Source organism: Pipistrellus kuhlii, unplaced genomic scaffold (assembly GCF_014108245.1).
Source record: "Pipistrellus kuhlii isolate mPipKuh1 unplaced genomic scaffold, mPipKuh1.p scaffold_m20_p_14, whole genome shotgun sequence".
Taxonomy (NCBI): Eukaryota; Metazoa; Chordata; class Mammalia; order Chiroptera; family Vespertilionidae; genus Pipistrellus; species Pipistrellus kuhlii.
In genome coordinates this window covers 25,731,109-25,755,560 of record NW_023425449.1, presented here as the reverse complement: position 1 = coordinate 25,755,560, position 24,452 = coordinate 25,731,109, and the positions used below count along the sequence as shown (strand labels likewise).

General features: G+C 43.3%; 1 protein-coding gene across 4 annotated transcripts in view; it reads right to left on the bottom strand.

The window, feature by feature from the left end:
* Positions 1-2,037: 2,037 nt before the first annotated feature.
* The window catches only part of FAM110B (family with sequence similarity 110 member B), a 122,308-nt gene continuing 99,893 nt past the window's right edge, over positions 2,038-24,452 (bottom strand). For all 4 annotated transcript variants that reach the window (XM_045581428.1, XM_045581427.1, XM_036436970.2 and 1 more), the window contains one exon: positions 2,038-5,076. In XM_045581428.1, the coding sequence (XP_045437384.1) occupies positions 3,577-4,743 (1,167 nt within the window). In that variant the 5' untranslated portion in view covers positions 4,744-5,076 and the 3' untranslated portion in view covers positions 2,038-3,576. The remainder of the gene's footprint in view (positions 5,077-24,452) is intronic.

Below are 24,452 nucleotides of genomic sequence, written 5' to 3'. Positions count from 1 at the left end.
AGAAATTTGCTACACGGCAATAAGTCATTAACACAGTGGTAACATGTTTCCAATGGAAACTTCCTTTGCTTGGAGCCTGCCACCTTGGATGGTGAAGGGGACAGAGAAGATGAGGCTTGAAAGCTCAACATTCTTTGTTTAACAAGCTAGGATTTATACTTATCAGCATAATACCCAAGCTGGAGGATATTTTTACATAGAGGACATTTTTACATAATTGGAGTTGATTTTTATATCTCTGGCATGAAAAGGGCTGTGAAGAGCCTGGCTGAGGGGAAGGGAGGTTTCCAGTTAGGAAGTTCTAGGAACAATAGTTCAGGTAAGAGAAGATGAGAGTTAGAATGAAGAGAATGGCAGAGGAGGTGCATGTGGGAGAATTGTCTTAAAAATTGCTGTTTTTCAGAAAGAAACCACAATTTCCAGGGCTATCTAGTGCAATCACACTTCACTCTACTTTGTAGAGGGGGGAAAAGTGTGCTGAACTGTATGACAACCCTGTATTCATACCAACATCATCATCACCACACACACACACACACACACACACACACACACACACACACACACACGGTACTTATTGATACTTCCATGCACTAATAGAATGAGCATTTTGCTTAAAAGACTTCACCATTAGGAAACATCTCCCTCTTAGGATTTACTATTAAGCATTTGAATTAGTCCTTTATAGAAACTCTAATTTCAAGAACAAAAAGTAAATGAGTGCCCACCTTCCATAAAGGGAACCAGAAATAAGGCCACAGAATATTAGACTGAATTATAGTGAGATGATTTATAGCCCCGTTGGAATACAATTTAATGTGGTTTCAAAATGTTGAGAGATTCAATAGAATTTATGACTAAAACAGCATAGGCATAGATATCAAATTAGCAAAGAAGTGCTCATCTCCCAGACAAACTGGTTTTCTTAGAAAAAGAATATCTATTTTTGGTATTTCAATAGCCCCAGAAAAAGTGGATATATAAATGCTAATAAGGCTTGAATATTTTAAATGGCCACATTTCTATCCCAATGGTGAAGGAAGTGTGTGTGCATGTATGTATGTATTTTCATCCCATTATCTTAATTGCACTGTATAATCACCACTCATAGATGAATTTCAAAATGTTTCTTTTGGGAAGTACAGTTCTAGTTGAACTGAAAATTAATCAGAGAAGCAGAAAGAATTCAAAACCAGTAGAAAGAGAGAGAGTCAAGGAACCAAATTTGATTTTCAGAAGAAAAATATTTATGTACAGTAATAGCTGGGAATCACATAATTTCTGTTTCTGAAAATGACGTCTTAAATAATACTTTCTTTTACATTTACATATTATATGGAATGTTGAAGAAATGTTAACCTTCAAATAATTTGATTCAATAAATACTCGTTGAATACTTGGTGTCCTAACAGGAGATGAGACATTTCCACTATGAAGAATATTTCTCTTAAAATAAAAGTGAAAATCTAAATTCCTTGAGGCAGAGACTCTGTTGTTGACCACAATAGTCACATGTCCATTGTGAGGCCTGAAAAAGGGACTCACTGGACAAGTGACCTGTTGAAAGAAGAATGAATGAATGAGTGACAAATGCATGAACGTGTGTCATGTTAAATGTGTTGGGGCTGTATAAAAATAAGAACAAGGCTATAAATTTCCAACGTGTGCCCCCACTGTAAGAATTCATACATAGTTACAACTCCAGAGTCTAGCGGAAGATGTAAAAGGTTTTGTTGTTTAAGAAAAGATAAAAATAACTGAAGTGTGAGCTAAGGAACAAAGAGGCTGCATATTTTAGAAGCCTTGATGCAACTATTTAGGCAAAAGCACATTGCTGGGGCTACAATGAAGAACACTGATGTTCAAAAATAACTGTGATATAGGGAAAAATAACTTAATTAAACAATGTTTCTTGAAGACGATCAAAAATCTGCTTCTGGCTCACATGCCAAAGCTGAACTTCCAGAAAAATACAAAGAGAAACCACCACCATCAGTGCCTGCACCAGAGCTATTTATTAGCATAAGTTTCCCTTCGTTTTCTTCAAGTTTTCATAACAACTGAAGTATGTACAAAGTCTTACAGCATTTACACCATAAAAAAGTTTCTTATTAGCTGACGAAGTCTAAGGTAGGGCTCCTGAATTTCAGAGCGTAAGTACAAGAGCAATGAAGCAGACCACTGCATGTGTACCTTTTGCTACAACAACACAACTGTCAGCTGGTTGACAGCTAACTGGAAGACAGGTTATTGGGGGGCAGGGGGGGAGAAAGGGAACGAGTTGATATGTAGCACTAGAGACCACGGGGGCAAGGGAGACCTATATAGTGTGTGTTTCTAGTTTCCTAGAGCTGTAACGAAGGCCCAGAGCCTGAGGGAATAACATAGGCAAGACAACACCATCACACCTCTCAGATATGATCAGCCACCAAAGGCGTTCACTGTTGAAAAGGAGGCTCTATACCAGTGGTCGGCAAACTCATGAGTCAACAGAGCAGCAAAAAGTGGCTCTCGAGCTGCAGTTTGCCGACCACTGCTCTATGCTAATATGGCTGGTATTTCCGTGTGTCTGTGTGTTCATGTCTTCAGACAGCACAGACCTGCACACTCCCTTGTCCTCTCTCCCAAATAAAACAACAATAAAGAAAGGGCAGGAAGGAGGAAAGAGACTCAGCATGACCAAAAATAGCCCCTCTTCCCCCAATTTAAAGACATTGAGTAACAACTTCAAAGTGGCCATTCTTGTCAAAAAGAATAATAGTAGAAACTTCTGCATCAACCCAAATCAGAAGACTATCAACAGAACCCCGGACATTCAACCTCCTAGATATAACCACCTTCATTGTACCTGATTGTCTTTTCTTGGGGTCAGTATTATGCAGAGCCACCAGTTTTTATTTACACACTACATAGGACACAGGACGTAGCATTGTTGCCCCAACTGTTACTTGAGCAAGGGGCAAGAGCATTGCAGTGTGTAAGGAATTAACCTCAGCCTCACCACTTTCTTTCCTCAGAAAACCCAGCCTGGTTCTAGCTCAGGTCAGTTATCCTATCCGTGTGGTTAGCAGATTCCATTTATTTCCCTCTTGTTTGGGTGTCACACGTAGGCAAATTGGCTTTTTTTTTTTTTTTTCAAAAAGATGCTCCTCTCAACTTAAAAGCCAGTTGGTAAAACTTTTAATTAAGACACAATAGAGTGGGGTATAAAACACAAGAACCACATAAATATTGAAGAAGTTGTATACCGTTTTTCGTGTGTGTAAACAGTTTTGCTTGAGATCAAAGCCCTCACATCAGGTTCTGGCCTGAAACTTTTTTTTGGCAGGTGACGTGTGTGTTCAGCCAGGCTCTGCAGCGATGATGGTTGTGTGACCGGGACTGCCGGGGTCAAGTCCCCTTTTGTTGACAGGCATGCAACTTGGAAAACATTGCACAACGAGCAACACAAAGAAGAGTGGAGAAGCTCACAACACTTCAAGGAGAGACCTCACGACCTTCACGACGGCGGATGCACAGACAAAGAGACCCACCCCCTTTCTCCCTCCTTCGCATACGGGCGCTGTGTGTCTCTTCTTACACGTGGGAGACCTTCTGGGACTCTCTGGCCTGCTTGATGCTATACAACCACTTGATGATCCTGGCATTCCTCTCGATCGCCGAAATGCCGTAGGGCACCCGGTCGTTGGCACTGTCATCGTTCCTAAGGTCGCTGTTGCTGTCCTGAGACTGCTCGCAGTCCGAGCTGATCATGCTGGCGCTGCGGAAGTTGAGGGAGATGATGTCCGAGTTGGCCCTGGCGAAGTTCTCCATGCCGAGGTTCTCCAGCTCCTCGGGGTCCAGCCCGCAGTAGTTGAAGAACCTCTCCACGTCGGCGTCCACGCGGAAGTACCTGTCACTCAGGTCCGACTTGGACCGCTGCAGGGAGGGCCTCCGGCTGACCCCGCAGGCGGGCTCCACGCTGGGGTCGGCGGCCTCGGGGGGCTTCGTGGTGGTGGCCACGGCTGCCACCTTGGGCTTGGGGGGCAGGGGAGGGGCGGAGCTGCTGCAGGGGATGGCTCTCAGGGGCTTGCCACCGGTCACTCTGCGGATGTCCGAGGAGCTGTGGGACACATGCAGGAAGGACTCTGCAGCCGTCTGCTCCAGCAGCCTCCTGCCCACATGCGAGCTGCTCTCCTGCGGGCTGCCCCGGCCCGGCGTGCTGCTGGTGCTGGGGTAGACCTTGAGGGACTCGGCGAAGGAGTGTCGGTGCAGGTCGGTGGCGTCAGGCCGGTGGTGGTGGTGGTGCGCAGGCCAGTTCCGGGAGCCGCTGTGCTTGTGGCCGGAGCCCGAGCTGGAGCCCTCCGAGCTGTTGATGATGTTCTTCAGGATCTCCAGCTTGAGGGTCTCCCGGTGCACGCCGCCCCCGCCGCCGCCGCTCTCGGACTTGGCGCTGGGCCCCAGCACCCGGAGCGTCGGGCTGCCCAGCGCCCGCTTGGCGCCGGGGCACACGGGGGGCTTGGCCAGCACGGCGGGCTTCACGGGCTCCTGCTTGGCGTTGATGACCTCCTGGCTCTTGACGTACTTGGCCTTGTCGGCCTCCAGCCTCTCCACGGCGCTGAGCCGCTTGGGGTTGGGCTCGGCCTGCCGGCGGAAGTAGTCGGGCCCCTTGTTGAGGATGCGCAGGGGCACCGCCGAGGTGAAGGTGCCCGCGGGGCTGACCGGCTTCACCATGCTACCTGCCTGCAGGGTCTCCGTGGGCATGGCGGGCGGTCTCTCCCCGGCGGCCGTGTTGGATGCTCTGCTGCGCGCCTCCGGATGCGCTGAACAGACTCATGTACACGGAGCGCAGAGGGCAAGGGGTGGACCCTGGGACCGGAGTGTCAGCAGCGGCGGCAGCAGCAGCGGAGGCGGCAGCGCCTCATCTCACATCCCATTCACCGCCTCTGGGGCTTTCCACTTTCTCTCTCTTGTGCAGGCAGCCCTGGTGCAGAGGACAGGAGCCACAAGTTCCTTGAAACCGCGTCGCCGCCTCCTTTCTTCTCCTCAAGGATGTGGGAGTTTCCTCCGGGCCTTTGTGTCCCACTGCAGGCAGAGCTGAAACACAAAACAACCAACCGCGGGTTAGGATGGGCAAGTGACATCACAGCTGTAGCAACCCGGAGCCCCGCTGCGGCGGGCGCCCCGCCTCTGCCTGCCCGCCTGCCCGCCGCCTGCCCGGGTGCCCGCCAGCCAGCCCAGTCCCCCGGAGTGCACCCAGGCCTGGGGGCGAGCCTGCTCCCCCCGTGCTCTGCAGGCAGCAGCCGGCCTGGCCGGCTTCTGGGAGAAAGCTGCTGACCTTTCCACGCGTGAACGCTTCCAGCCGCCTCCCCGTTGGTGGGAACGGCCTCGGATCATGCCAGGTTGGTTTTACTGATGTCAAAACCCAGGAGATGCTAGGCGAATGTAGAAATGCTGGTTTAGCAAAGCCCGGTTCCCAGTTCATGAACATCCTAAGAATCCCTCTATGGTTTACACTGCAACGTGGGGGAGTGATGTCTCCTTCGCAGTGAAGCCAAACTTGTGACTCCGTGCTACCTACCTCTCAGTGAACACCTGCAACAAGCACTGCTCACCTCTTCAACAACTAAAACAATGGGCGGGGATGGGATTGGCAGTGCAGATGAAAAATCTTTCAGAAAGCAACGTTTCTGTTACCTTATTTTTGCCAGTCAATATATCTGAAAATCCTTTCTCCTGGAAACCAAGAATGCTTTTATGAAGTTCAAGCTTATTTTTTAATAATAATAATAATAATAATAATAATAACAATAATAATAAACTAGAAGCACTTTTAGATTAACTATAGAAGTAGTTTGATTTTAAATGCTCCATCATTTTTCCCCCCACACTTAATGAGCAGAAATCAAAAGTTTCTCAGTGGAATGTATTTTTCCATCTCCCCCAAGGAAACAAAGCTCTTAAGATGTCAACCATGCCTAAGATGTTACTGTAGAGCGAACTTGTATAATAGCTAAGCTTTCCTGGAACTAATTCATAGTTTTCTGCTACCCCCCCCACCCCCCGCCCCAACCTCCCACTCCCCTGCTCCCATCCCCAACCAACCAATATGTATCTATAAGTCTATAGGGAGTTTTTCTACTTGCATTTACCTCTGCAGTCCTGGAAACAACTGCCTTTGCCTGCTCCTGCTGGCAGAGAACACTTAGGAATGCATCAGCATTGGAAAGTAACTGGCTAAAGACCTTTTTAGCTCCTTTGGTTATAATAAGGACTGTGAAGAGAGGAATGTATTCATCTAATATATCAAAAACCTAATGCACAAAATAAGTAAAGTGGAATTAACTATAAAACATCTGCTGTCATGGTAAGAAAATGAAGTGTCTATTAATAACGGGGGGGGGGGATTGATATTTCTCATCATCCTTTGAAACTCTTAATCTCTAAATGCACCCCTTGTCATGTTTCATTAGAGCTGGTTTCTGTAATCTGCAAAAGGATTTGTTCCAGCAAAAATATTTTCCTGTGCAAGATTTGAGAAGCCCCAAGGCAATTCCCACATAATGATTTTCTTTGGTTGTGTGGTTCCATTATAATACTTTAATTTAGCTTAAAAAACCACCTCCTCTTATGAAGATGAAGTGAAATTGTTTCTTTGAATGTATTTGGAATGACAGGCCAGAGAGGAGCTGTGACCTCTCTGCACATCCTCTGGGTCTGCCATCCACCACCCTGGACCCTCCTCGCTGGGAAGATGACCTGGGGCCCCTCCACTAAGGGGCTCACAGTCTGGGCCCCCAGACAAACCCCCTGGACAGGCCATGTTTCTCACACATCTTCACCAATTACCTCTGCAGCTTCCAAAATTCATCCAGGGAAGGGGCAGCACCAGGAGGCTCAGGGGCAGAGCGAAAGACAGGATTGGCATCTGCACTCAGCACCTTGCTGCCTATGGACCTCGGCAAACCCCTAGCAAGCAGGAAGAAGGCCCACTGGGCAACAGGAGACAGAGCTCAGACCTCTTCTTCTGCGGCCTTGTCCCTCCCCTATGAATGACAAGAGGTGCTTGGACGAGAATCCGATCCCTTCTCCATCTAAAATCACGTGGTTCTGGGGAGCTAACAAGAAGTGAGTTATTTCCAATCTCAAAAATGGCACCTGGAATTGAACTTTTGTATGGCACTTGCTGTTCTTAGGAAAATGTTCTTTGAATGCTGAATTGTAGTTAACATAAAACACCCACTGGCGATAAAGTGTGAAATGGCCTGTTTTCTTTTCTTTCTTCTTTTTTTTTTTTTTCTTTTTTAACAGAGAGGATTTTTTACAGAGAGGAAGGGAGAAGGATAGTTAGAAACATCAATGAGAGAGAATCATTGATCAGCTGCCTCTTGCACACCCCCTACTGGGGATGTGCCCGCAACCAAGGTACATATCCTTAACCGGATTTGAATTGGGACCCTTCAGTCCGCAAGCTGATACTCTATCCACTGAACCAAACCGGTTTGGGAATGGCCTATTTTCTAATTCCATTTTGGACCAGAAGTCCAAAATGTCCACCACTCCTGACCCGACTTGCCATGTGGCTCTGATGTTAAGGCAGGCTTTGGTACCATTTGGAACACTAAATAACAATCATTACTCTAACTCACAAGACTGAGAAACATCTATTTTGAACACAACTCCAGCTTCACCCATAGAAGTGAAAACTGGTCATTGCTCATGTGTGTTATGACAGAGGAAAGGGTATATATTGTTTGAAAGAGGGTGTCTGATATATTCAACTCTAAGTCAACTAACAGCTCAGTGTCTCGATCTTAACTGTGAAAAGAAATGTGTTGAATCGGTGAACTTGAAAATATCTTTAGATTAAACATTCTTGGAGGCAAAGAAGCAATTTCAAGAATTCTCAAAGAAGTGATTTTCCAGTTTGCTCACATGTCCGATCACAAAACATTTACAATATGAATAAAATTGTCCCATGCTGCCTTTTGATTTTGGCGAATAGTATTTGTGCTTACTGACTTCAACCTAAGAGTACAGCTTGACTGGGATCACTCTTATGCTTGTTTTTTTTTTTTTTTTTTTTTTTTTTTAAATATTTTTAATTGATTTTTTACAGATAGGAAGAGAGAGGGACAGAGAGTCAGAAACATTGATGAGAGAGAAACATCCATCAGCTATCTCCTGCACAGCTGCTGGGGATGTGCCTGCAATCAAGGTACATGCCCTTGACCAGAATCAAACCTGGGACCCTTCAGTCTGCAGGCCGATGCTTGATCCACTGAGCCAAACCAGTGATGGCTTTTTTTCTTTTCTTTTTTTCCCCCCCATTTAAATTCAGAGATAAAATAAATAAAATAAAATAAAATAAAATAAAATAAAATAAAATAAAATAAAATAAAATAAAATAAAAGCAGAGAAACAGCCTGGCCACTGAAGTAAAAATGCGGTTCCCCAGGACAACGTTAACTTGAATTCTTTACAAATGTAATAGAAATGCACTAAAAATATAAGATTGCTTACTGAAGTATGGACCGTGTTCAATCAGTTAATTGACTAGTACTTTTAACTGAGCAAATTATGTGTAAGTAACTAAAAAAGTCTTTTAGTAGAAGATTCAAAATACATCTGATGACTATTAATTAAATAACGTTGATGAAAAATGTGGCGGGATTGTCACAGATGACTTCCCGCAAACAACTTCTCAGCAGTTAGCTGAAAAACCAATGCTGGGGGGCGAACTGGAGTTAAAGGCCCGGGAGACAGGGCACCTGTTACCACAGCAGCTCTCGATGGAGTTCATGGTACATTCAAGGCAGTGAAAGGGCACTGCCAATGGCTGGCAGAGAGTGTTAGGGGACATCAGTGAGAAACCTACTGAGGGAGGGGAAAAGGGAAGATGGACTTGGATTCTATGTGGAGCAATGGGAGAGTACTACAGGGGAAGGAGGCACCAGCAATATCCTCCAGGCGGCACTGAGAATTGAACAAGTCTGGAGGGAAGAGTGGTGGGGGACAAAGTCTTAACCCCTGAGTTTTCACTGATGTCAGGTGGGCCAAAAAAGATGGCAATGGAGACAACTGCGCTTCAGCTGAGTAGGACCAGTGCAGTCCTCAGCTCTTTGTGTGTGTGCAGGGCAGCGGCCTAGTGTGCCTCCCGCACCTCAGACTGGCGGAGGCTGGACTCAGGGCCCTCTGGAAGCTGAGGAGCACGAAGACTGGCTGACAGCCCAGCCCTGAGGGGTTCAAAGGCAGAGCCTGCCATGGCCTCTCCAAACACAGGACTTGGGCAAAGGGAAGCTGCATTGCCATGCGTGCGGGGTGAGGGTGTTCTGGGACCATGCGTGTACCTGGGGGAAGGTAGGTGTCAGTGGTTATCTTAAAAGGAACTCTCACCAAAGATTTTCCTACCCCGAGGAAAGACTGTGAGCTTCCTCTAGTGGTCCGAAAGTTCCCCAAAAGCAAGCTGTCTGAAGAACCCCCCTGCCCAGGGGACACCGGATCCAGGAGTCAGAGGTGTGGAGAGGTATGCCATCTTTTCCTTACCAAGCTGTCCCCTCCCCCCCTCACATTTGTACTCACACGCGTGCCCTGAGAGGTTAGAAATGGCGCCTAATGAGTGGGAGAAGAGCTAGAGCAGGGAGAGAGGGAAAGCAGGGGGAAAACAACCTTTACTGAGTTCCCTATCCCCTCCTCCAGAGGTTTCCAAGCCAACACAATCTGCGCTGGGAGAGGGAGGAGGTCATTCACACCGAAGAGGCTGGAGTTCTGATCATGATGCTGCACTGGGCTCTTTGCATGCCTGAAACGGATCTGAGCGCTTTGAATAATTCACAACTCGCTGAAGAGGCTCTGGGTTCCGTCTGAGATTTCAGCCCAGGGTAGAAAGGAGAGCTCAGCAGAGTGGATTCCTAGGGCCCTGGAAAAAGAGGATACTTCCTTCTTCTGTATCCTAAGGAATCCAGGCCAGACCATAAAGCAGGCCCCGTGGTATTCCCTTCAGGCTTTCTGTTCGTTTGCCTGTTGACTCAGTGCCCTTCTCTGTTCAGAGCCAGGTCCCAGGGTCAAATGGGTTTCTCGGTGCCCGGCGATGTACAGCCAGGAGACCCTGAGCAAGCAACTCAAGCTCGGGGCACCCCAGTTTCCTCATGTATGGAAGGTTGACCGCAATGGTCCCCACATTTCTTGGGGCTGATGTGAGAATTCCGCGAAGTACCCCATGGCAATTGCTCAGTGTGGGACTCGGCCCCCAAGTGTGCTCAGCGAGTGGGAAACTGTTATTAAATTTCGTCCCCGGAGTCCACAAGTTGGCACCGATAATCACCGTCATTAGGTTTCAGGCTGTAGGGTAACTGAATGATCTTTTGTCCTAAAACGATTCCATTACTCTCCTCCGGTGACAGCGCGTGCACTATTTCTGTCAAAGTGGGTTGACTGTGCAGTTTCTGTTCTCAAAGGTCACTCGCGTGATCCCATTTTTATTTGAGTTACAAGGAAAATATGCGGTTGCAAATTTCAAAGCTAACACTTATGTGAGTGTAGCAGGCCACAGCAAATAATAAAGCCGTTATTGGAAATGAAATCAAACCTAAAGTTGCTCGGGGGGAAAAACAGCAGGTCAAGCCTCAATCCACGAAGGTGTCTCTGAAGTCATTTAAGAAAACTCGTTTCCCGTGCTTTGTAAGCAAACCCGTTTCTTAAAAAAGGTTATGGTTTCTCTTAAAATGCCTTCCTCCCATTTAAGACACTCCAAATGAAGTAGAGAATAAGGCCAAAAAATAAAAAATCACGCTCTGGTTGAACACCTCGCCTTGGCCGGAGGTAAAGAAAGTTTTGCTGTGAGAAGGCTGACTTGAATGAAGGTGAGGGAGTCCCTCCTTGTACCTAGGATTACAAAAATGGGTGCCGTGCACAGCCAGGGCCCAGATCGTTTGGAAGTGGAATGATTTGCTTGATGAAAATAACTAAAAGTAATTAAAGAGGAGGGCCACTAGAATTCCTAGTGAAAATCCAAGAGGACTGCTTGCCTTACCCAAAACAAACATAAAGTGACCCCACTGTGGGCCACTCTGGCCCCCTCCCAGAGGGAGCTGTACATGGCTAAGTTCAGTTGCGAGAATGTGTAAGGCCACGGCCAAACATTAAATCAACATGGAGTTCAAGAGACCATCGTCTTCATCATAAGTCAATAGCCTTACATCACAGGTTTTAATTATTTAATATATATATATATATATATTATTGATTTTTTTATAGAGAGGAAGGGAGGATAGAAAATCAGAAACATTGATAAGAGGGAAACATTGATCAGCTGCCTCCTGCACATCTCCTCCTCCTCCAAATGGGATGTGCCTGCAACCAAGGTACATGCCCTTGACCAGAATTGAACCTGGGAACCTTGTGTCTGCAGGCTGATGTTCTATCCACTGAGCCAAACTGGTTAGGGCTAAATCACAGGTTTTAGAAGACTCACTAGTTACCTGAGTCCAAGTGTTAGCTGTTTCCCCCAGTTACAGGGACCAGGAGTACCTTCAAGTGGCAGTAATCACATCACAAGGAACTCAAGGGTTATGAACTCTAGAAGCATTCATGGAGTTTATAAAAACGTGTGCTGAGAGCTCACACTCACCAGCCCATCCATCCTCCCAATTACCCCTTAGGGTAGGGGTGTCGAACTCAATCAGAGAAGGGGCCAAAATCTAAAATCCAGCCTAAATCGCGGGCCGAATGGTTTACTGAACAGTCATAAACTGTCATTGTGATGGAAACGCAGCAGAGTGCAGTGATGACAGCGCGGTGCGAGCCACATTGCAAGGCCTGGCGGGACGAATTTGGCCTGCGGGCCTTGTGTTTGACACATGTGCCTTAGGGAGTGGTCTGATCCGCCTTACATAAGTAAGAGGGTAAGGACTTGTGAGTGGCACCTGCACAGCCCTGCTCAGAACCCAGGCTGTGCAGATCTGGGGACTCTGCATCCAGTTCTCCCACCAAAACCGATTTTGAGCATCTGTACTTTGCATATTGCTTTCTCCTTTAACTGTGAGAAAATACCCTCTATGGTAACTGCATAGCATATACAATAAGAATGGTTAAGATTACCCTAACTGGTTTGGCTCAGTGGATAGAGTGTCAACCTGCCCATTGAAGGGTCCCAGGTTTGATTCCAGTCAAGGGCATGTACCTTGGTTGCGGGCACATCCTCAGTGGGGGGTGTGCAGGAGGCAGCTGGTCGATGTTTGTCTCTCATCGATGTTTCTGGCTCTCTATCTCTCTCCCTTCCTCTCTGTAAAAAAAAAATCAATAAAATATATATATTTTTAAAATGTTAGGATGGCAATAGAGCAGAATATTCAGTTCTGCAAATATTTTTAACTTCTAGTGGACAGCCTTGGGGCAAAGAATAAAATATGCTCTAAAATAAATATTAAAGTATTCTAAAGTAAAGTAGTGAAATACTTAAATTTGACAGGAAGGAAAAGTAAAGAGCATTGTTTTTGAAAATGAACTATGTTCATTGTGAATATAGTAGGTAAAATGCTATATAAACTATTTACAAATTACTCGTTAATAGGACCATCTCTTATTAAGCATCTATGATGCCCCCAGAACCATACTAATGAATGTCAGAGGTGTTTAAATTCAATCCCACCAATATCTCTAAAGCAGGTATTATTATCCAAACTACGCAGGTGAGGAAACTGATCTCCAAAGACACTAAGAAAGTTGTTTAAGATATTCAGCTCCAATGGGCTTTATATTTAAATGTTATGGCTCAGGAAGCCACACTAATTATGTTTTAGTTCCTAAAATCTACTCTTTTGGCCATTTACTGCTTAGTACCAGGTTCTCCCATAAGAGGAGGAAAGGAAATCATTTAGCTTGTTACAGCAAATAACCATGCTCCTTGCTAATAGCGTGAAGGCACAAGCATTCACCGAAGACATTTACAAATTGGCTTCTATTCATTCAGTTTTCTTCCTTGTTACTAGTGACTGCAGATGTATCAAAGTTAGCCAAACTTTGACAAAAATAATGATGATTAAAATGAGTAATCAGACAACGTAAGACTATGGTTTCAATCTGTCTTACTCCACAGGGCATTTGGAGAGCAGGGAATCACATGTTTTTTAATTGCTATATGTACTAAAGCTCATGCACATCACTGACCTGCACTAACATGTGCATAGAGTTAAATAAAATGCTAAGCACTCAGAAGATCTAGCACATTATTTTATATTGTAAAGGCTCAATAAAAATGCCAGAAAACAAGCTCTGGATTTTAAATAGCACTGCAAGTGCCTCCTGTTGATTGGAGATCATGTTGTAAACGAATGCACAGAAACTGCTTATTCTCAACTTGACGAACCTATCGGCCCTGACTTGTACTGAGAACACAAATCTCAAAGAGAAATCAACACAAGATAGAATTTTAAAGCAGAACCAGTAGATTCACTAATATATATATATATATACTGTTGGTCTCATTTGCCAGGAACACCTGGAATCATTTTCCATCTCTTGAATAGCTCTTAGCACATCAATTGTTAGAACGATTAGTTCTTTGCCTCAAGTGTGCTCAGAAAAGACAAACAGTCTGTTTTCATTTTTTGGGACTCAACCTGAATGGTGGGACAAATAATACGTTTCAAAATAAGACATGGAGTCAACAGACACCTTTGTCTGCAGCACATATTTTAATCTTCAGCACTTAACACATCTGACATGAATCATTTTCAGGCTGAGAACTGTACAGGTAAGGCCTCACCACAATTTGCACCTGAAATGCTATTTTTGGGGCCAAGTGACAAGGAGCTGGGAATGACTCATAAGTGCACTCCACCTTACCTGTGAGCTCGCTGGAACTTAAAGCAGCAGGCAGTATGTCTATTTGTGTCTAGAGGCAGGCAGAGGGGTAGGAGGGACATGATCGAGGGAAGCATCCAGGCCTCCATTCACAGGTCCTCTTCATTCTCTGCCTCCATCTTCTGCTCCCTGCCCTGGAACCCCTGCCCTCCTGGGCCAGACCCAGGTCAGAGTCTTCACAGCTGGAGAAACTCCCCAAACACACTGGGATGCTTTTTCTGATTTCTTGGTTGATGTCCATGTCCTCCCTGGCACTTCTCTTACAGTCTTTTTATTTTATTTTATCCAAACCATTTATTTATTTAAAAAAAAGTATATTTTATTGACTTTTTTACAGAGAGAAAAAGAGAGGGATAGAGAGTTGGAAACATCAATGTGAGAGAATCATCTATCAGCTGTCTCCTGCACACCCCTTACTGGGGATGTGCCCACAATCAAAGTACATGCCCTTGACCAGGATTGAACCTGGGACCCTTCAGAACCTGGTGACACTTTATCCAAACCAGTTTCTGCTTTTATGGTTTTTATTATGAAAGCAGCGGTGACCCCTGCCCCCTCCTGGCTCTCTCTCACCCCCGCCCAGTAGGGGATGCTAGTGGACAGGAGAGTTCAGACTCTCTTGTAGTAACCCTTATCTGACATTGGTCCAGTTCAGGATGTGTCTTTGCCTCAGCTTAAAAGAATAAAAAGTTTAAACTATCAAAAGGTTTTGCTTACTTTCCCCACCTTCCTACTTTTGCTGCCCAAACAAACAAAGCTAGCTCACCTCCTAGGCTCTCTAAGCGTTATGACCACTGAGAAGCTACAGTCAAAAAGCCAATCTGATAAATGCTTGGAATAAAAAACTACAGGCATTGCTGGATAGACACAACAAGCCTTTCATTGGATCCGCACCTTCTGCCTGCAGTATCCATCCTAATACAATGCACTTTTTCTGCTCTGTTTCTGGGTGCTTTCACTTTAAAATGATACTATCTGCTCATCTTGATTCATGTTTAAGCTTCTCATTCCTGTTTACTAACGAACAATGACTCATCCAAAGTGGAAAAAAAAAAAAAGGAAAAAAAAAGAGGGACTTAGCCTTTAGAAATAGTTTCCCGGCCCCCTCAGTCTTGAGTATTTCTTCTGTTTGTTTAGTGAGAGATGGCATTTTTTCTAATTTTTTTTTAACATGAAAGAGAATAATTTTGTTTGTGGATATTTTGTGCTTCGTGATCTCTCAAGACTCTGTGCACAATCTCGTACGTCTGAGAAATACAGCAGTATCGATTATAACCCGCGTGCCTTCCCCTGCCAGATGGGACCGGCACCGTGTGTCCATCAGCCTCGCCAACAGGTACCATTCATCCCTCTTAGCGGAGGGGGGAAGTAGGGCTCGAAAGGTGAAAGAGGCTTCCCTGCAGCTAGTGAGTGGAGGGAGCTTGCTGTCAACCCCAGCCAGGCCTGTCTGCCTCCCACAGCTGTGCCCTGGGACTGCTGCTACCGCCATGGACATCTCCGCCATGGACATCTCCGAGGCTGGGAAGGGGGGATGATCGGGATGTGAGCCAGAAAGGAAAGGAGGAAAGAGCACCTGCTCGTGCCCTCCTCACCGCCTCTCGCCCATAGGATGCCAGGTCCCCAGGCTGCTTTCATAACAAAACCTCCTTCCTGCCGCCAGGGCAGAACCTGTGCACCCGCTGTTGGGAGAGACTGTGTTAGCAGTACGTGCTGTGCCGGAGGATAAAACGGTGAGGGGGAGGGAGAGGCAGGAAGACGTTCTGAAAACTCTGTGAGAGGCAGGCATTCATGAGACATAAAATAATAGGCCCCATAAATCCAACTTGTGGCAGTGACAGTGAGAGCTCTTTGTTTGGTAAGATTCTCTGAGGGGCTATCCGCATTTGACTACACCCTCCTTGGTGAAAAATAGTTATTCTGAAGTCTTCCTAAGGAAATGAGATCACTGAAAAAATAACAACCCGGTTTTCACCTGATTCTGAGCCTACAGAAGGGCCCGAATCCTTCAGACCACGAAGACCCCCTGAATGTGACACGGACAGCTTCCTACAATCCCCACTCCTCAAGGGAAGGAACTGCTATCGGGACATCCTTAAACATGTTTATACAGACATAGGACCTCGATGCAGGTAGCGCCACTAGTGTTTACTGAGCATCTACTATGTACCAGGCAGTGACCAAAATGAACTATATGTGGAACTCACATATTTGGCAATTAATAAGTTAAATAAATTAATAAAAATATCTAGTAGGATAAGTACATGTGCTAAAAGGAAAAGGAGAAAAAGGATTTAGAATCGTGGGATTTATTGTTGACTTCAAAAAGAAGAGTTTTGGTAAAGTGCTTGGCAGGGTAATTGAAAGTACTATTGCAGACTGATTTAAGGAAGAATTTTTGAACAAGTGAAAGTGTCCCTATTGGAATTAACCCCTTTGTCAAGAGTGAGCTTTCTGTCTCAGGAAGGGTTTGTGTAGACACAGGCCTACTATCTTCCCAAGAAATGTTAGCGGGGGTTCCTACGGAGGGTGTGGCAGATAAATGTCAAGCTTCTTTTCAAAAAGTTCTGTGTATCTCTGGAACTTTTCTTGCCGCTCAGGTTCAAAGCAAGAAGAAAGGAACAGGAGGATGGAGAAGACACAAAGACAGAATGTGAAGACAGAAAAGAGGAAGATAAAATGTAATAAGCTATTGTGCACAGAAAGTACAGGATGTTATAAGAAAGTGGCAAGAAGGCTTTTGATAAGTGATCAAGTCTCCCAAGAAATAGACAGCAGAGAGGAAGAATGAGCAAAGTGGGCTAGATCAGTCATCAACAAACCACAGCTCGTGAGCCACATGCGGCTCTTTGGCCCCTTGAGTGTGGCTCTTCCTCAAAATACCACAGCCTGGGCGAGTCTATTTTGAAGAAGTGACTTTAGAAGAAGTTTAAAAAATTTGGGTCTCAAAAGAAATTTCAGTCGTTGTACTGTTGATATTTGGCTCTGCTAACTAATGAGTTTGCCGACCACTGGGCTAGATGGATATGAAAGAGAAAGAAGAGGGAGCAGGACACCTCAGTGAGGACCACGGACACCCAGCTGGACCCAGGGAGGCTGCCCACCTTCCTTCCCACTCTGCTCCAGCAGCTCCGGGTCTGTGCCACGGTTGATCCCCTACATTCTATTTGCCCTGAAATTCTTGTGCTTCTTATACAGCATGTTTCTATGTATAGAATGTGTAGAGTTCTTCAAGCAGTGCCCAGACTCTTAAACTGTCCAATGAGTTTAAGGGCTGACTCAGGAAATCATCACACAGCAGCCATTCATTGATTTACGGGGCTACAAAGGGGTGGTTGATACCCGGAGGCCAGAACCAGCTGGATGGTTAATACAGTAAATGTGTTAAGTGTTCTATCTGCATATAATGTGTCAGCCTTTTTTGAGATCACGTCAAACTTCAATTCTTTTTTTTTTTTAAATTGTATTTTTATTGATTTCAGAGAGGAAGGGAGAGGGGGAGAGAGAGAGAAACATCAATGATGAGAGAGAATCATTGATTGGTTGCCTCCTGCATGTCTCCCCTCCCTCCCCTTCTTTCTCCCCCTAAGCTCGGGGATTGAGTTCACAACCCAGGTATGTGCTCTTGAGCAGAATCGAACCTGGAACCTTCAGTCCTTAGGCTGATGCTCCCTCCACTGAGCAAAATCAGCTAAGGCCCCAATTCTTTAGGAAACATTTGTCCAACAACTGCAGTGCAGTAATAGTTATTAACCTGCAGTCAGGACCTCATATGCTCACGACAGGAGGCTGCTGGCTCCAAACTGAGAGATGTTGCCAGAAGCCACTTCAGATGCAATGCCTGCATCTCCAAATGAACGTTTTGATTCATGTAATTTCCTCCTCCATTAGCTTAGAGGGACTCTAATTCTTCTGTGACATTCTTTTTTTTTTCTTTATTGATTTCTAGAGGGAAGAGATTGGATTTTTCTCTTTTGTTTAATAGCTTTAAAGATAGACGGAGGCTTTTAAACCTTCATCTGTTTTACTTACTAAGGCTCCTCAGGATCACTCCAATCGTTTCTAAAACTCGAGGAGGTTAGAGCCTTCCTGTGTTTACAAGAATTGCTAGAAAAACATTTCAATAAGTGAAGCCAATATATATGAAGACTAAATTACCCCTTTTATCAAGCCACAATTGACCATTAAAATAAAATTTATCTTAAGGAGACATTGGGGAAAAAAAGAAGCTATATTTAAAAAGCGATTGTTCTCCTTGGAAAATAGTTCAGTAATCCTCTAGCTTTGGGACAAAGAACTATCAATATTCAACTTCTCATTTTTCAATGCCAGCTTTTTCAAACATTATGATAAACACTCTACAGTGACCTACTTCTCCTGACACCAAAGAAAAGTGATATGTCATTCCAGACCCATTTTTCCCACTTGCAGAGAGGAAAGAATACTTTCAAAATCATCCTTCTCTGACAGATGGAAAAGGCTCTTTTAAATGAAAATTAAAAAAAAAAAACGTATCTGAAAAGTAATTATGACATGTTCCCTCACAGCTGGACAATGTAATATCACCTATGGATTCAGCTTGTGCCCTGGAATTGGAATGTTCTGGTGGTCTGGGAATACTCAAATCAAAGCCTTGCAGGGAGCTAAGTGATAAAAGAATTGCAGTGATTTTTCAAAAAGCAGCATTATCTGAGGGAGGACATGGTGTGAGTCTCTGCTGAAACCAATGAAGATACCAAGAGGGGCGGGGGCACTGAATGCAGGCAGGGCTCAAGGCAGTCTATGTTTGCTTCCTGCTCCCCTATCTTCTAGCTCGGTGATGTTGGGCAGGTAAATTCCATCAGTATGCTTCCAGTTTCCTACCTGTTAAATGGGAATAATAATAACAGCACTTTCCTCACAGGATGGTGTAAAGCTTACATGTCACTGGATGAAAGGCACTGAGCTTGGGGCCTGGCATACAGAGGCAAGCACTAAATTTTTACAGTCAAAAGTACTGGAAGTACTTGGTATTGTTGGAAAATCATTTCCCTGGTCAATTCATCATTTTCAAAGCACATGAAAATACTAGATGTTCTTGTGGAAAAGAAATTCATCAAAACCAGAACTGGATCTATAAAGTTCTTTCTTGGGTTTTGAGAGACATTTCATTAAATTTTGGGAGAGCTGCCATCTTTGCTAGGTTGAGTTTTCAGAGCATTGATTTCTCCATTTAATTTAAAGTCTGACTTTTTTCATCAAAGTTTGATAATTTTCAGCATACAAGTTCTATATTGTTTTGTTAGCTTTACCCTTAGTTATTTTATTTTTTGAGCCATTGTAAATAGTATTATTTTTATAACATTGGTTTCCATGTGCTCATTGCTAGTATATAGAAACACAATACCTTTTTATGTTGACCTCGTATCCTACAACCTTTAGTTCTAGGGTTGTGACTTCCTTTTTTAAAGATCCCTTAATATTTTCCAATTAGACAATAATGTCAGACAATATAGACAACAAAGAAAAAATAGATTTGAGCAAAGTGAGGGAAAAATGGAAAGACAGAAGACTGATTACCAAGCAAAACTTCCCAAGTTATATACAAACACAAGATTATTTTTATTTTTAAAATTTAGTGGAAAGGCAAAAGAACTATAATAACTAAAACAATTTTGAAAAAGAAAAATAAAGTGTGAGGAATCACTCTGATCAATTTCAAGACTTATTAGATGGCTATAATGATCAAGACTATGTGGTACTGTGGAGATCAATGGAACAGAATAGAGAATCTAAATATAGACCACAATGCAGTTAATTTATTTTGACAAAGGTACAAAAGCAATTTATTGGAGGAAGAATAGTTTTTCAGTAAATAGTGCTGCAGCAATTGAAAATCAATAGGTAAAAATACAAAACTCATACCTATGCAAAAATTAACTCAGGGTCATAGACTGACTTGTAAAACCTTCTGGTACTATATAATTTTTATGAGAAAATCTGGGAGAAAATATATTTGGGAACTGGGGCTTAATGAAAGATTATTATATATGCTATCAAAAGCATGATTCAGAAAAGAAAAATATTGATAAATTTGATTTATCAAAAGGTAAACACGTTTACTCTATGAAAGACCCTGTTGCAAGGATGAAGACACAAGCTATCAATATATAGACTGGGAGAAAATATTTGCAAAACACATACCTGAAAAAGGTCTAGAATATATAAATAACTCTCAAAACACAACTTTAAAAGACCAAATGATCCAGATAATAAATGGGTAAAAGCAATTAGAAACAGCCAAAATGTCCCTTAATAGGTGAATGGTTAAATAGACTATAGTTAAATAGACTGTGTTATTTGAAATTGTTTCTCAAAAATATTTTTCATGTATAAATTCTATATAATTCACACAGAATAATTCCAAACTTCAATGAATTCCTACTCCAAAATGAAGTGCTTTAAACTTATCTTGATATGAGATGTTAAAAATCACCATTCAAGAAAAAGGATTTGGGTCAGAACTGACTTCTTGGTCTCCCAACTTTAAAAAATTGAACCATTTTTCTTTTTAAATTCCCCAGTTTCCCTGTAATCTACTTAGAACAAGATTCAGAAATAGCATATTTGACATTTCCGAAGTTTTTCTCATAATTCTATATTTTAGATGACCCCACTAATAGAGATGTGCATAAAGTATTGGGAAATTTTTTAAAAACACAAACTTTACAAATTTAAGTCCTATTTACTTATGGGACTCTTTTCTAGAATTGGTGATAAAAAGGGGGGTTTTCCTATCCTCTGGGGCATTTCTTTTTCTTTTTAAAAAATATATTTTATTGATTTGTTATAGAGAAGAAGGGAGAGGGATAGATAGCTAGAGACATCGATGAGAGATAATCATCGAACAGCTGCCTCTTGCACTCCCCCCCGCCCCAATGGAGATGTGCCTGCAACTATTCCTTGACTGGAATCGAACCCGGGACCTTTCAGTCTGCAGGCCGACGCTCTATCCACTGAGCAAAACCGGTTTCGGCTGGGGAATTTCTTAAAACAGTCCCAGTTCAGGATATATCCTTCTGGTCCCAAGGGTGCAGGCTATTACTGCTTTCCCAGGACTTAAAAAAAGTATAAGCCAAAGACAATAAAAAAGTCTAATGAGAAACGTTACATGTGCAGTGTGATATGAAATCCTAACCTCTATTTGACTAGCCTATTATCCCTGTTGGGCTTTGAGGATGAAATTTTTCTGCTAGAAAGGGCAACCCCAATATGAATCTATTAGGGCTTTTCTTAGCAATGGCCCACTGTGTCTTGCTATCAGGAAGTGGAGGATCTCAGTCAGATCTTACAGTCAGAAGGACCCATCCAGTCCAACTCATTTTACTGTGGGGTAACCAAGTATCCTAATTAGTTCAATACTAAAGGTTCTGCCAGGACATGTGGTCTCTAGTCTGTGTGCAGAATAAGACCAACCCTAATTATTAGCCCTCCTGGCCATGAAGATGTCACTCAGGATGGTCTTCCCTTTTAAAGCTGAATGATCCCTACTTCCATTATCACTTTTTCTAGTTAATATTTTTACTAATTACCAAGGCACACCCCCACCTGCATAAGAACTTGAAACAGATAACAGCCAACTTACCAGAGATGTGAAAGAGAACAGAAAATTTAAAAGGTCCTTTTTTTTCCTGTATGGATATCATATCTTCCTCATTTGAAAAGAATCAGCAAAACACATTTTCTATATAAATAGAATGAAATTGAATCCCTGTCACAAACACTATTAATTAACTTAGAAATCTGCTTCCAAAGGAAATCTGAATAGGAGGAAACTATCTCAGAATCAACAACCAGGGCGGCTACAAAAAGTCTGGCAACTGACAAGTTCTTTCTCAAGGAATCCATATAAAGCACAAGTCATGTTAATCAAATAACTTATAATTACTAACAGCATATAAAATCTTTACCATATCATGTTCACCTTGAGCATTTTCTCAATTATGCACAATGATTTCCAAAGTGGACGCTTCGTGCGGAGAATGTTAGCTAACGGTACTGACTCTTATAAGTGGAAAATAAGTGAAATACATAAAGAAAGTAAAAAAAGAAAAAAATCCCAAATGTTACTTTTCATTCAGAATGGTAGCATGAATTTATCTCCTTTCAGCCTCAAAAAAAAAAAAAAAAAAAAAAAAAAAAAAAAAAAAAAAGCCTGTTAAAATGAAGATAAAGTCTTAAAAGGGGCAAGAAAAGCACAAGAGAGATGCATAGCAGACAGATGAACAGTGACTACCCTAAGGGGACAGCCTGTGGACGTTAGACTCTGGGAGTCTGCTGGGAGATCCCAGGACAAAGCTAGTGGGTTTTCCCTCACATGAAAGAGGCAGGACCCAGGAGCAGGACAGAACCAGAGAAGCGGAGTAGAAACCAAGCTGAAAATATGGAGCCTGGGAAACTCCAAAGCACTGGTAGGCCTGAGACCCACACCTTATTACCCCTCCTCGGCCAGCACCCACAGGATTCCCGGGTTGGCAGGGATGGCTGAAAGCATGGCTGAGTTAAAATGATGGTACCATGCCCTGGTCAGGTAGCTCAGCTGGTTAGAGTATCATGAGATATGCCTAGATCAGTGGTCAGCAAACTGCAGCTCGAGAGCCACATGTGGCTCTTTGGCCCCTTGAGTGTGGCTCTTTCACAAAAATACCATGGCCTGGGCGAGTCTATTTTGAAGAAGTGGCATTAGAAAAAGTTTAAGTTTTAAAATTTTGCCTCTCAAAAGAAATTTCTATTGTACTGTTGATATTTGGCTCTGTTGACTAATGAGTTTGCCAACCACTGGTCTAGGTTATGGGTTCAATGTCCAATCATGGCACATGAAACAACCAATGAATGTATAAATAAGTAGAACAACAAGTCAATGCCTCTATCTATCTATATATCTATCCATCTAAAGTCAGTAAAGAAAAATAATAGCCCTAACTGGTTTGTCTCAGTGCATAGAGCCTCAGCCTGCGGACTGAAGGGTCCCAGGTTTGATTCCAGTCAAAGGCATGTACCTTGGTTTCGGGCACATCCCCAGTGGGGGTTGTGCAGGAGGCAGCTGATCAATGTTTCTCTCTCACTGATGTTTCCAACTCTCTATCCCTCTCCCTCCCTCACTGTAAAAAATCAATAAAACATATTAAAAAAGAAAAAAAAATCAAATATTGAAGGTGCCAAGCAGTGGGGTATTCTGCTCCTTCTTCTGCAGAGCTCTCCCTACAGCAGTATCTGGAGTTAGGACATGTCCAACAAGGAATTTTTCTCCCTCTGAAGAAAGTGATCAGCCTTGGGTAGGTGTTGGGTGGAGGAAGGGAAAGAGAAATTGGGGGAGAAGGGCCCTAGAGAAGTTTAGGGGCTCTAGTTTGCAGAAGGCTGCCTCAGCTTTGATTGTACAAAGTGCACGCCTATCAATAACTCCCACCTTCACTTATGGAGACCCCTGTCTGATCTTCAGGAGCTCTTTCATTTAAAAAAAAAAAGAAAAAGAAAAATGTTTTTACTGATTTCAGAGAAAGGAAGAGAGAGGGAGAGTCAGAAACATCAATGATGAGAGAGAATCATTGATCAGTTGCCTCCTACATGTCTCCTACCACAGATTGAACCAGCAACCCGGACATGTGCCCTGACCAGAAATCGAACTGTGACCTCCTGTGGTTCATAGCTCAACTACTGAGCCACACGGGCCAGCCTCAAGAAGTCTTTTAGTGTCAATAAGCAGCCATAGCTCCACCACAAAAGCCAGAGACTCAGATCACGCAGTAGGGGAAAAAAAGGAACCTAGAGGACCATGGAATATTCAAAGGACATCTGAAGAAAACTTTAAAAGGCCTATGAAATTAAAGAAATAACTGAAGCCATTGTAGCCCTAAAATAAAAACCAAATGCTCTTTTTGAAAAAGGCAAAATTAGCATCAGAAATTAACTACTTAACAAAAATAAAGGTTCCACTGAAGGGTCTGAAGTAAAATAGGAAGCTGCCTAAAAAATAGAGCAAAAATCAAAAGTTAGAAAAATAGAAAAAAAATGATAAAAAATGAGAGTGTTTCACCCCTTCTCCCTAAGTTTTAATACTTAAGTAATAAAAATTCCAGGATTAGGGAACAGAATATGAAGGGGGTAATTTAAAACAATAATATTAAAAAGTTAGTCAAGTGGAGGTATACAGGCATCCAGAGCCAGAAATAGCAGCCCAAAGAATAAAGAAACAAATGAAAAAACTCCACACGAAGTTATGTCCCTGTTAACTTTCAGAACATCAGGTTAAAGAGAGGATCTTTAAAAGCTTCGAGAGGAAAACAGGTCACAGGCAGGAACCAGGACGGCATTGTTCTTTTTAAAAGCAGTGCTAGATTCCAAAAAACTCACGGTGCAATGTCTTCAAAACTGAGAGCAAATAGCTTTTTAACCTCTAGTGTTATATCAGGGTGACCCTTTCTCAAGCACAAGGATGGAATAAAGAAACCTTTCAGACATGCGGGTATTTAAAAATATACTTCCCAGGCACATAGGTGGCTTACAGAAGATGTGTTTTGTAAGGTGGAAGACTAAACCTAGAACGAAAAGATACAGGGACCCAAGAAAAGAGGTCC